We start from the raw sequence: 12,701 nt of genomic DNA, 5'->3' as shown, positions 1-12,701 counted from the left end.
TTCATAATATATTCAGAGTAAAAAAATATAATGGATTCCTCTGAAATATTCAATTATTCAATAAAAAAAAAGAAAAATAATTTTTCAGTAAAGAAATTCAACCAAATGACTAAAGCTGACAGTGAAAAACCAACCTCAACGTAATTACGCATTTCTTTTGAGTTCTCGCTCCAACAAAAGTTGATGGCGTGCCACCATTAGAAATAGCCATCCTTCTGCTGATGAATGACGTCGGTGTTGCGACGTTAGCAGAGATTTATTGGAATGTTTATTCCGAAATTGTCCTTGGGTGTTGATATATTTAAATTCCCACCAGCCCCGCTAAAAAATGTCTATTCTCACTTCTTCATGACTCACTGCTCAGCTTCCTTCAAGCTGGTTTCTTCCCCATTAGTGGAAGCCTCTCATAAAGAAGTCACAAGTCACCTCCACCTAACGAAATGCCCTGGCTTCTCTTTACCCCTCATCCTTTGGGGCATCACAACGCATTTCACTGCTGCTCATTGCCTCCTCTTCCAAGTCACATCCTCTCTATCTTCTGCAAACCACCAGCTGCTCTTGAAACCCTGGGGTTTCCTGGGCCTCTACCGCTCTGCCATTTTGCACCATCGTGTTGGGTAGAACCATTTCAAAGGATCCAGGCTGACAGGTCTTCAGTCACTACCCAGCACCAACGTGTCTCCTAAGCGCTGCACACTTGTACACGGCGGGCGTGCTGAATCTAGGGGGCCTTTCGCACAGTCAGAGCTGAATTCCTGTCTTTCCACTGCCCACTACCTTTCATCTTTTTTTTCCAGCAGCCTCATCTGAGTGCCTGATAACCAAGACAAGGCATTTCTTTCTTATTCAAACTGCCCACATCATGATTCAGTCTGCTGCTGGTCTCCTTGCCTCCAGCGTCCAACATCTCCCGCCCACAGCAGTGTGATTCCAAAAATAATTCTGATCGGATTTGTCCTGCTGCCTCTCTGAAAAACCTCTGGTGACTTCATGTGCTCTGGAGAATCAGCACAAGCAACTCGTCATGACAACCAAGGCCCCATGCCCTCCCAGACGTCTCTGAGCTCGTCTCCTTGCCATCCTTCCAAACACCCTGCGGCAGGGCACAGCCCACCATGGCACTGGGTGACTTTGCGTGCATCCACGGAGGCCAGGAAGCAAAGCTTGAGCCACAGCCAATTTGAGTGTTGGCGGAACGTCTTGTGACCCTCCTGGAACGGTGGGCACAGGAGGCTTATAGGAGCTGCTAGAGTACATGTCTCACTGGCCTACCTGGATCCCCCAGGAGGCTGTCACTGGACAGGTTCTCACATCCTTCTGGGCAGATGTGTGATGATGCTTCCCGCCCACCCCTGTGAGGGTACAGCTGCAAGCTCCCCAAGTGCTGAGGGAAGCAGCCTCAAAGTGGCTCCTCAGCAACAGGGCTGCAGTCACCTGGCCCTTTGTGCTGAGTGTCACCTGCCCAAGAGCTTTCTCTGCCTGTTTGCCCTTTTATCGCCTAGGTAAGGATGGAATAACCAGCCTGAATCTAAAAAGGACTCACCATGTCTTCACCAGCAGAATCTGTGAGAGCGACCTCGCCTTGCCTTGCACTTGGCATATCACCCTGGGCTCAAATACTCACTAGCCTTCGAACCCCTGTGTGCTTCAGAACACAACTTTAAACTTGATGAGCATTTCAAGAAATAAACATAGTACGAGGTGAAATAAGATTGGGCTTGGAAGTGCACATGAGGATAGGGAAAATAAAATGGAGCCAGACCCTAGGTTAGGGCACAAAATTAGAGTACCATGTTTTAGAGGTGAGCCAAATCCTTTTTGGAATAGGGCAAATCTGCATGCTTGCAATTTGTGGCCTGCAAATTGGGATCTAACTTTTCTCACAGATATTAGGAACTGTTAATGAAAAAAAAGGGGGGGACTGTTAATGAGTGGTTTGTCCCAAAAGAAAACCTCTACTGTATAGACGATTAAAAATAAATTTAAAAAAAGGTAAATAAACTCACTGTGAGTCTTATTGAAATGAAACACCCTTTTCTTTAAATGAAAAACAGCATCACACGTGTGCTTATAAGGAGCTTTTTTAAAAATAACATTCTCTAAAATGTGTGTGTCGGGATGGCTTGTGTGCTAGAAGCTTTGCATTCTACAGGTAATGGCTAAAGAATTTAAATCAAAAGTTTTATATACGAGAAAAGGCTTTTTTAAGTAAACCACTAGACTTTGTACACATATGTAAGCCAGTCCGACCGTCCTGCTTGAAACCTGTTAGCAATAATAAAGGTGTCCAGCGCGCTGGAGGAAAATGCTGTGGCAGATTGCTCTGGCCGGGGACCAGCTGCCTGCTAAACATCTCCCTCCTTCCCCGTAGGCAACCCTCCCGCTACCGGTACCGGAACTTTGCTGATAACTCTGGAGGACGTGAACGACAATGCCCCCTTCATTTACCCAACAGTCGCTGAAGTCTGTGATGATGCCAAAAACCTCAGCGTTGTGATTTTGGGAGCATCAGATAAGGATCTCCACCCAAATACGGACCCTTTCAAATTTGAGATCCACAAACAAGCTGTTCCCGATAAAGTCTGGAAGGTCTCCAAGATCAACAGTAAGTCGAGTTAAACATTCTGTGGCTGCTCCTCTAGCTTTGAAGCCTGGCCTCCCTGGCCTGCCGTCCTCTCCCACACTGTTCCTCCCTCCTCCTCCCTCCTCTCCTCCTCCTCCTGCCTCCTGCTCCCTCCTGGCCTCACATGGTTGACTTTGAGCGATTCACCCTTTACCTCTACCAGCACTCACCACTTTCCCGCTAGCAAATGAATGCAATCTGTGCAAACACATAGAGGTTCCTTATAAATGCAAACACCCAAGTTTTCTCATTTGTTTCTTATCTTTTCTATCCGGTGCATGGTACACTGTGTGCCCCGTGCTGTACACCCCGTGCTGGTCACTGTATACTCTGTACCGTACACTATGTACTATATACTATACACTCCATACCATGCCTCCTATTATATCTAAACCCTATACTGACACTTCATGCTATGCTTCCTGTACTCTCCATCCTATACTATACACTCTATATGCATCCTATACTGTTTATTCTATGCTGTATCCTATACTCTATACTGTACACTCCATCCTATGCTGCCCATACTATACACTTTATACTGTGCATCCTATACTGTACAATCTGTGCTGTATATCCTATACTCTCCATCCTATACTGTACACTCTATACTAGTGGCCACTCACACTCTACATCCTATAAGGACACTCCGTACTATGCATCCTATACTATATAATATGCATCTTATACTGCACAATATATGCTGTGTATCCTCACTCTACTATACATCCTATACTCTACACCCCATACCGTACACTCCATACTCTGCATCCTATATTATATGCTCTATGCCATGCATCCTATACTGTACATTCTATGCTGTGTATCCTATACTCTCTGTCCTATACTACACTCTATACTAGTGGCTCCTCACACTCTACACCCTATACTGACACTCCACGCTATGCATCCTATACTGTACACTCTATACTCTACATCCTATACTATACACTCTATACTATGCATCCTATACTGCACAATCTATGCTGTGTATCCTATACTCTATATACTGTACACTCCATACTATGCATCCTAAGACTGTACATCCTACACTGTACACTCTGCCTCCTGTACCACACACTCTGTACCCTCCACCCACCCAACCTTCAGTCTTGAGAAGCCAGGATCTCTGCTTCTCCCCGAGTGTATTGTGACTCAGCTGTCTCTTCTCCCAGAGAGCTGTGCCGATATTGACTCTCACCCGCAATTAAAGAGAGATTTTCCATGGTATACTTGTTCTCATAGATGACTAAAGAAATAAGAAGCACTGGTATAATGACCTGTATAGAGTCTTAGCTTCTCACCCATCATTTTCCACTTTACGCAGCAAAATTAGCTTTGTCTTTGCAACAACCAGGGCTTTGATATTCAACTGTGATATCATCGCCCATCTGTCCTATCCCTCATGTAGAACACTTGCAAGCCATGTCTCTTTCTACCAGTCTTTCCATGCGGGAAGGTGGAATTCGTGGGTTGGCCCCACATTTCCCATCTGCCTTACTAATACTGAAACACCAATACTGACCGAGGCAGCATTCCTAATGCCCACCTCCCTCCCTGTGACAACTGTGAATTCACTACTGAGTTCACCTTGTTTTGGAAGAAATTAAAAAACCAGAATCCATGCAGTGGATGCACACTCTGTCTCCAGTAGTGAACTTCTCCTGCAATGGACCCAGCCCGGGTACCCTCCCCATCCACCAGCGGTAGACTTTTCGAGAGGGATTGGGAATTACGCATTTCATTAAGTCTTGAAAATGTGCTGTACAATTGTGCATAAAATTTTCTATTAAAAAATCTCATATGTGTTGAATGGCCTTATCTCATATCTCATTTTATTAGTGCCTTCCTCTTGTTATTGATTCCATTCGCCTGTTTGTCTATTTTATTGCTTTTTAAAGAATGAGTTCTGTTACACTGATTACTTTTAATTAAAACAGCCCTCCCCTTGTTTGAGGGGTTAGTGCTTCCTTTGCTAGCTTTTGTAGCTCTAGCAGATTGGAATAACCACCAGTTCTTTAAAGAAAGTTCTCTGGAACTTTCTTACTTGAGTCTCTCATCCAAGTGAGGGAGATGAAAGAATGTTCTTGCATTATTAACCTGCCACCCCAGTAGGGTGACTACACATGTTGGTTGTTTCTGCTGCTTCTCCTTCTGGTCAGGGTGACATTTCACCTGTTTCTGTTTTCATCTCATTGCTCTGTCTTCCTCGTGGTTTTATTTAGGAGATAAATGTCTTCTCAGTTCTTTTCCTGGTCCTTCTTTTTTTTTCTTTAATACCTAGCACTCTTCATGCCCAGAAAGGGGAAAGTCAAAAAAAAAAAAAAAAAAAGGAGGTGAGGGGAGGCACCTGGGTGGTTCAGTCAGTTGGGTTCAGGTGGTGATCTCAGAGTTGTGAGGTTGAACCTCATGTCGGGCTCCATGCTCTGTGCAGAGTCTGCTTGAGATTTTCCCTCTCTCTCTGCCCCTCCCCTCACTCACATGCTCTCACACATTCTCTCTCACCTTCTCTCTCTCTCTCTCTCTAAAAAAAAGAAAAAAAATCCCTAGTCATCTGAGTTCCTGAAAAATGAATAGCCCAAGGCTAAACAGGGGACAGTTTGGGATGACCATTTCTGCACACTGCCCAAAACTGGGCTCACAGCACATACTCCCACCAAACAAGGGCCTAAAGTTCAGTGCCCTGCTGGGGTGAAGCTGCCGGTTCCCACCCAGATCCAGAGCTGCGGCTGAGGACTGATAAAGCTGTAGGCTATAGAACCTGCCCCCCATGGGGGTCCTGCCTACATTTAGAGTGAGTGGATGATTTGGGAGTGATTTTGGGTTTTGAGGTGTTTGTGGGGGTCTAAGAATTTATTTTGATTATTTGAATTTGAATTCTTGAATAAAACTGCTCTGAGCTGATCATTTCCTTTTTTTTCTTTTTTACTTTTTTCCAGCTTCACTGAAGAAGAGTTGATGAATAAAAATTGTGTATATTTAAGATGCACAGTATGACGATGTGAGAGTGGGTTTTTAAGTCAGTTTTTCTAGATGTTGAATGTGATCTTTGCAAAAATGGTTTTATCAGGGTAATAAATTCGCAGGAGGAAGTTCTTAGTATGTGGTCATCTTCACAAAAGTAGGTCCCCGGGTTGCCTGGGTGGTTTAGTCAGTTAAGCATCTGCCTTCAGCTCAAGTCATGACCCCGGGGTCCTGGGATCAAGCCTCACGATCGGTTCCCCTGCTTATCGAGGAGGAGTCTGCTTCTCCTTCTCCCTCTTCCCCTCCCCTGGCTGTCTCTCTCTCTCTCTCTCTCTCTCTCTCTCTCTAAGTAAAATCTTAAAAAAAAAAAAAAAGGGTGGGCCCCCTTGAAATAGATTATCACAGCCCTGAGCCACAGGACTCCTTGGCAGCAGAATGTTCCATCTGGCACTGTCCTATGCCACAACCACCTGCTACGTGTGGCTGCTGGACACTTGAGGTGTGGGCTCATGCACCTGAGAATCTAAATTTGGATTTTGATTTGCTATTAATGAATTTAAGTTTAAAGGTGCCCATGGTTATAAACCAACACGCATTGCCAATTTGGTGTGGTTTTCGTCGCCAAAAGCTCACTCTTTTGTTTGGGAAAGTCTAACCCTCACTCACAAAGGTCCTCCTTTGTCTCCACAGATACACATGCCCTGGTAAGCCTTCTTCAAAACCTGAACAAAGCAAACTACCACCTGCCCATCATGGTGACAGATTCAGGGAAGCCCCCCATGACGAACATCACGGACCTCAGGGTACAAGTGTGCTCCTGCAAGAACTCCAAAGTTGACTGCAACGCGGCGGGGGCTCTGCACTTGAGCATGACCTCACTCCTGCTCGTCTCTCTCTTCACTCTGGCTTGTAAGTAGCCCAGCTCCAGAGCATGCATGAGTCCAGAACACACCTTCACAGAGCCACTGGGTTTTTATAGCTTTCAAAACAATTCATCCCAGAGGAAGCATTCATTCTTGGTTTATGTCTGTATAATAGAAAGTGTTACATGTGAAAGTGTTCCAACTACTGTTGAAAGGCATCTTCACATGCCCCTGCCAGCCAGTCTGAGGAATTGTGCAAAGACATCCATTGCAGCCCACAGATCAGGTGATGAGAAGCTTCCTGCTGATGCCACCGAATTTAGGCTAATGAGAATGTGCCACGTTAGGTAACTAGTCTGCTGGGGCTTTGTTTCTCTCTCTATTGTGTGGAATAATCTTTTGCAAGGCTGAAGTAGGTATGCTGCTTTTTTAAGAACAGTTGTGAGAATTCCTGGTCGGAGGCTGGGCCATAGGAAAAGAGATAAATGCATAATTCACACATTTTTTTTTCCACTGACTGGTAGTAATGGCTGTAATATAATGAAGCATTATTTTAAACAAATGAATTGTTATGCATGAGCATAAAATGAATAGATGTGTGTATCTAATATTTCCTATGCATATGACTAGCCCAACGTTAACCTTAGCAATTACTCACATGTAGGTAATGCCATCACATCCTCTTGGGTTTGGGTATTTCTATTTTAAGAAGGTTATCAGTATAATTATGCATCGGGAGCTTGATAATTTGATAATTAGGAAAAAAGGAACAGAAGTTATTACTTCCTAGTGACAGTGGTAAGTGGGGCCCAATATCAGACATTTGCTGTGTATAAAGCTCTGTGCTGGGCCAGAATCCTGGGGGCAGAATTAAGGGGAACATCTTATAATGAGAAATGTCTCTTTGGATGGATGGATAGATGGATGGATGGATGGATGGATGGATGGATGGATGGATGGACAAATGGATGGACAGATAAAAGGATGGATGAATGGAGGGATGGATAGATGGAAGGATGGAGGGATAGAAGGATGGAGGGATGAGGGGGGAATGGAAGGACAGATGGATGATAAATGGAAGGATGAATGGAAGGATGGGTGGATGGATGAATGGAAGGACACATGGATGGACAGATAGAAGGATGAATGGATGGAGGGATGGATGAAACGAAAGAAGGATGGATAGAAGAAAATATATTCCTCTCTCTTCTTTTTTCTTTCTTCTTCCTTTTTCTTCAAGAAGTAGAATATCACAGATAAAAGTGAAAATCCTTATGTTTTTTCCCCAGTTTCATTTCCTATTCTCTCTCTCCCCAGAGAAAATACGATCATGACTCAGAGTGTATCCAGATGTTATTTTATTTTAAAGATTCTTACTTATTTGAGAAAGAGAGAGAGAGAAACAAGCAGGGGGAGAAACAGGAAGAGGGAGAAGCAGACTCCCCCCTTTGAGCAGGGACCTCGAAGTGGGGCTCCATCCCAAGATCCTAAGATCATGACCTGAGCCAAAAGCAGACACTCAATTGGCTGACCCCCCCAGGAGCCCCCAGGTGTGATTTTATATGTTTACTATACACGTGCACACATACACACACACACACACTTATAGTTATATTTTGTGCAGTTTACAAAACTTCTGTAATTCCTGTTATACTGAGCATTATGTCCTGTAACTTGCCTTTCGTCCTCCCCACATTACACTTCCAAGATCCCTCTATGTTATTCTAGTCTGGAGGGTTGGCTAACTTTTCCCCTAAAGTGCTGGGCAGCAAATATTCTGGGATCTGTGGACCACATCAGCTTTGTCACATATTCCTTTTTGTTGTTGTTTCTGTCTCTTGTTTTCTACCACTCTAAAAGAGTGAAACCATTCTCAGCTCAAGAGCCGCACAGACACACTCTGGCCCAACAACCATAGGTTACCCCTGCTCCAGTTCATTCTTTCAAACTGCTAGAGTATCTGTCACATGAACACCATGCAATGTATTCCCCCAATGAGCAGGAGCATTAGGATTATTTACAGTGCCCTTCTATGATCAATGCTAGCAGTAAACATCTGGAATCTGTTTTCCACCAGCTTCTCAAGTCAGTGCTTGGCAGACGGCAAGCTCCACACAGGGTCTGGTTTCTAGGAGTCATTGGAGCTCACACAGAACATAGCCTATGTAAACTAGAGGGCACTACCTCCTGCATGATTGCAAAGAAGAAAGTGTTGTGTGGTGCATGTGTCCAGGTGTGTGTGTGTGTGTGTGTGTGCGCACATGCACATGCATAAATGCGCAGAGAGAGAGGAGATAATGGAGTGACACTCACACATCACCATATACCCAGTTGCACAACATCAAAGCCTGACTCTTGATGGCATTGCTTTGAAGAACCAAGGCTCTGCAGGATGCTGCTCACTTCTCAGCTGTTCTGGACTGCCAGTGAGCTTTTTAAAATAGAGACTTCCTGGGGATCCCTGGGTGGCGCAGCGGTTTAGCGCCTGCCTTTGGCCCAGGGCGCGATCCTGGAGACTCGGGATCGAATCCCACATCGGGCTCCCGGTGCCTGGAGCCTGCTTCTCCCTCTGCCTGTGTCTCTGCCTCTCTCTCTCTCTCTCTCTGTGACTATCATAAATAAATAAAAATTAAAAAAAAAATAGAGACTTCCTGAACATGGTGGATGAGGATGTATTTATTCTGCTGAAGAATCAAGAGTAGAAGTCATTCCTGAAAGAAGACATAGCATAAATTCAACACGCTGAAGAATTTCTTCTCAAGCCTGAGTCCAAGGTGGCTCACTTGGACACATCTCAGGGGCCCCTGTTGCTCAAGGATTGTGCTAAGCTGAATGTAACCATGACACACCTTGTGGTTCAAATCCTCTGAAGTGGGATATTGGGAGATTGGGGGCAATACTGGGACAGGTTCCACTCATCTTGACAAGCCCTCCAACCCCTCTCCCCATGAGATGGTAGCCTGGATCCGACGGATACTTCGAGTAGAGAAGACAGGACACAGTGGTATTCTGGATTCCAAGGTGATGGCTAATCATGTACAAAGAATGAGCCACTCACTTGATGAAATGCCCAGAGAGGCAGACAAAGAGTATGTGGGAATTGTCCAGCTACACAGTGCTCCTGAAGGAGGCACTCAATGTTGTGGGGCCCTAGGAACTCTGACAGATGCCTTATTCCAGAAAACCCCACATAATGCTGCAGGAAAGAGGCCACTCCAAGTGCAGACCATATACAAGAGCAAGATGATCAAAAGAAGACTAGGAATCTTTTGAGTGAGTCGTGAGGCTGGTACCTATGTTCAGACACTGTGTGTGCACCTTGGTTTGTTATCAAGAGTTGGTGGTCAGATGCAGGAACTTTGGAGGGTTCCTTCTGGCATGATGAGTGGGAAGGACCATCTGGGGCAATGCATGATGTGCCTGATGCCAGTGGCTGTATGACAACCACAAGGATGAGAGTCACCTGCGGCAAGTTGTTCACCCTTGAGAAAAGCTACTGACTTCTCATCAGTGGCTAGTGACAAAAGATAGTGCAGTGAGCACAATCTGCTATGGGACAAAGATCATGCTTCCAGGCATTCTCCAATTTGAGGATGGCATCAGAGTCATTCAGGAGATGGTGGTCATCACCACCAAAGGGGAAGCAATCTGTGTGGCTGTTGCATTAATGACCACAGCAATGATCTCTGCCTATGATCATGGTACAGTAGCCAAGATCAAGAGAGTAATCACGGAGCAAGACACTTACCCTCAGAAGTGGGGTTTAGGTCCAAAGGCAAGAGGCTGATGATCAAGCAGGGCCTTCAGGATAGGCATGGCAAGCCGTCAGACAGCACACCTCCCACCTGGATCAGGAATATGTGCACTAGGGGGGCACTTGACAGGATGAGCACTGGGTGTTATTCTGTATGTTGGCAAATTGAACACTAATAAAAATAAATTTATTTTTTAAAAAAAGGAATATGTGCACTAGAGTGCCTGCAAAGAGAGGCAGGCCTGGGTGGCTTAGTTGGTTGAGGGTCTGGCTCAGATCATGATCTTGGGGTTGTGAGATCAGACCCTACGTCTGACTCTGTGCTCAGAAAGGAGTCTGCTTCTCTCTCTCTCTCTCTCTCTCTCTCTCTCTCTCTCTTCCTCCCTCCCTCCCTCTCTCCCTTGCTCCTTTCTCCCTCCCTCCCTCCCTCTCTCCCTTGCTCCCTTTCTCCCTCCCTCCCTCCCCTGGCTCACACACATGCATATTCTCTCTCTCTCTCTCTCTCTCTCTCTCTCTCTCTCTCTTTCAAATAAATAAATAAATCTTTAAAAGGGGAGTAGGGGGGCTGAAGCAGTACGAGCCCCACAGGGAGTGGCCAAAGTGGTAAAAGCCCCAAAGTGGAAGCAAGAGTGAAAGTGACAAAACCTCAAGAAGGAAAAGAAGAAGAAGGATAAGAAGGCCAGAGCTGTTCTAGAGAGTTGGGTGATCCAGGCAATGGAGACAGTGACACCACTAAAAAGGAAGAAGAAGAAGGAAATAAAATGGAAGGGTTTCTGAATCATGGACACCACATTAAGCACTGTGTCAAGTTGGGAGGAGAAATTAAAACCTTACTGAGAAAACACAATTCCTTTTGTTCTTGAGGAAACTGAACACAGGTCCCAGGAAGGGTAGAGAGGTCCAGCACATTTTAGCTGCCACCTGAGAACGACCTGATGTGACCTGGTGTGCTCATCCCACCCCATCCTGTTTTAAGGATAAGGGTGAAGGAGGCAGGTTCAATACACCCCTGCTCTGCTTGAGAGAGCTGAGAATCCTCTCCTGCAAACCCAGCACAGCCTAGGAACCCTCTGCGGCTATTTGTCGATGGCTGTTTTAACATCATCACCCTCTCTTGGATTGCAACAACCCATTTAAAAATTTTCTAAACATGGCTCAGTGAAATGATATGGAGCAAATAATAGATCTGAACCACATTGTTCACTGCGGGGGGGGGCGCGGGGGGGGGAATAAATCTTTTCTCCCTTGTCCGAGGACAGTGGTGTGTTCTGGTGTCAAAGCCACCTGGCACCCCATATTTCCCTGCCACCTGCAGGCCATCTTGTGGGCTATTTCCAGCCCCCCTCTGGCTTAGTGGTCCTTTGTGTGCTCCTTCAGAGCCTGCATGTACAGCCTCATGCACCTGAATCCCCCCCTCCTACTTATGTTTGTGACACAAGCTAAAAAACTGCTCTGTATTTTCCTCTTTTCATGCTCCTTTACTTTCAAAGGATGCAATTAGTCCTCCCCACTGCTGGGAGAAGGTTGTAACTTTTACTAATGAAAATTTATTTGTTTTTAAGGTAAAAAATAATAATCATAATAATAATAAAATAGGGAGACTTCCTACCTCGCTTGTTGAAATACAGATTCCTAACTATGGAACCAACATCCCAGGTGACAGTGGCCTGCAGCACACAGGCCCAGTGTTTGTGTTATTTACACAGCATTTTTAATAATAAGATGTATGTCTGCTACTATCAACCCATATATTAAATATCAGTAAGACTTAACCTATTTGTGTAGATTAAAGGAGATATAAACAATGTGGAAGTATTTCCCTCTTATCAACCAGGGATTCCCTTGTGCCCCTTACTCTGGAGACCTATGGCCTACATAGGCCAGTAGTGAGCAGATCCCAAAGATTGCCCACTTCTCTCTCACAGCTGACTACCAGGATCACAACTCATCCAGGGCAAAATCACCCAGTAACTCCTAAAGAACTTGTGTTTATTTTATTTTCAAAATAGTGCTGTTGAGAAAAGCAGATGCAAGCATCCTATGGTTGAGATGTCACATGGGTTTTTTGTTCTCACAAAAGGAGCCATCCTAGCTGGCAGCACACAGCTATCCCACTGTAGGCCACCTGTAGGTAACGTCAAAATCATCCTCATAGAGGAGCTCTGAACCTCTGGGCACAACTGGAAAGGTACTTGGTTAACCCTCCAATGTTTTCACCACAAGACAGGTAGTTTGAGCCCAAAAAAAGAGCTAAGAACAGATATTAACACTCACCTGCTTGACTTCAGAAAGAACTTCCATCAGTCCCTATATAAAAAGGTATAAGATTATTTAACATTGTTTGTTTGAACATTAGAGCCTGCCACGTATAATGGTTCTTGTTTTATTATATACCTAGCCACAGAGGTTGTTCCTAACAAGCAAGGAACCTAATAAGACACGTGAGAAATTGCGTTTGAGCTAGCAGGAATAAGCAACTGTGGGTATCCCAGGGCTC

At 45.0% G+C, this 12,701-nt stretch overlaps 1 protein-coding gene and 1 pseudogene across 22 annotated transcripts in view; both read left to right on the top strand.

The window, feature by feature from the left end:
• Positions 1-12,701, top strand: part of CDH13 (cadherin 13) — a 1,387,059-nt gene that overhangs the window by 1,367,311 nt on the left and 7,047 nt on the right. For all 22 annotated transcript variants that reach the window (XM_049110659.1, XM_049110644.1, XM_049110650.1 and 19 more), the window contains 2 exons: positions 2,372-2,605; positions 6,278-6,496. In XM_049110659.1, the coding sequence (XP_048966616.1) occupies positions 2,372-2,605; positions 6,278-6,496 (453 nt within the window). The remainder of the gene's footprint in view (positions 1-2,371; positions 2,606-6,277; positions 6,497-12,701) is intronic.
• Positions 9,108-11,328, top strand: LOC112646418 (H/ACA ribonucleoprotein complex subunit DKC1-like; annotated as a pseudogene).

The sequence above is a fragment of the Canis lupus genome, chromosome 5, assembly GCF_003254725.2.
Source record: "Canis lupus dingo isolate Sandy chromosome 5, ASM325472v2, whole genome shotgun sequence".
Lineage (NCBI taxonomy): Eukaryota > Metazoa > Chordata > Mammalia > Carnivora > Canidae > Canis > Canis lupus.
The sequence above is the reverse complement of the archived record's forward strand: the minus strand, read 5'-3'. Positions and strand labels throughout refer to the sequence as shown.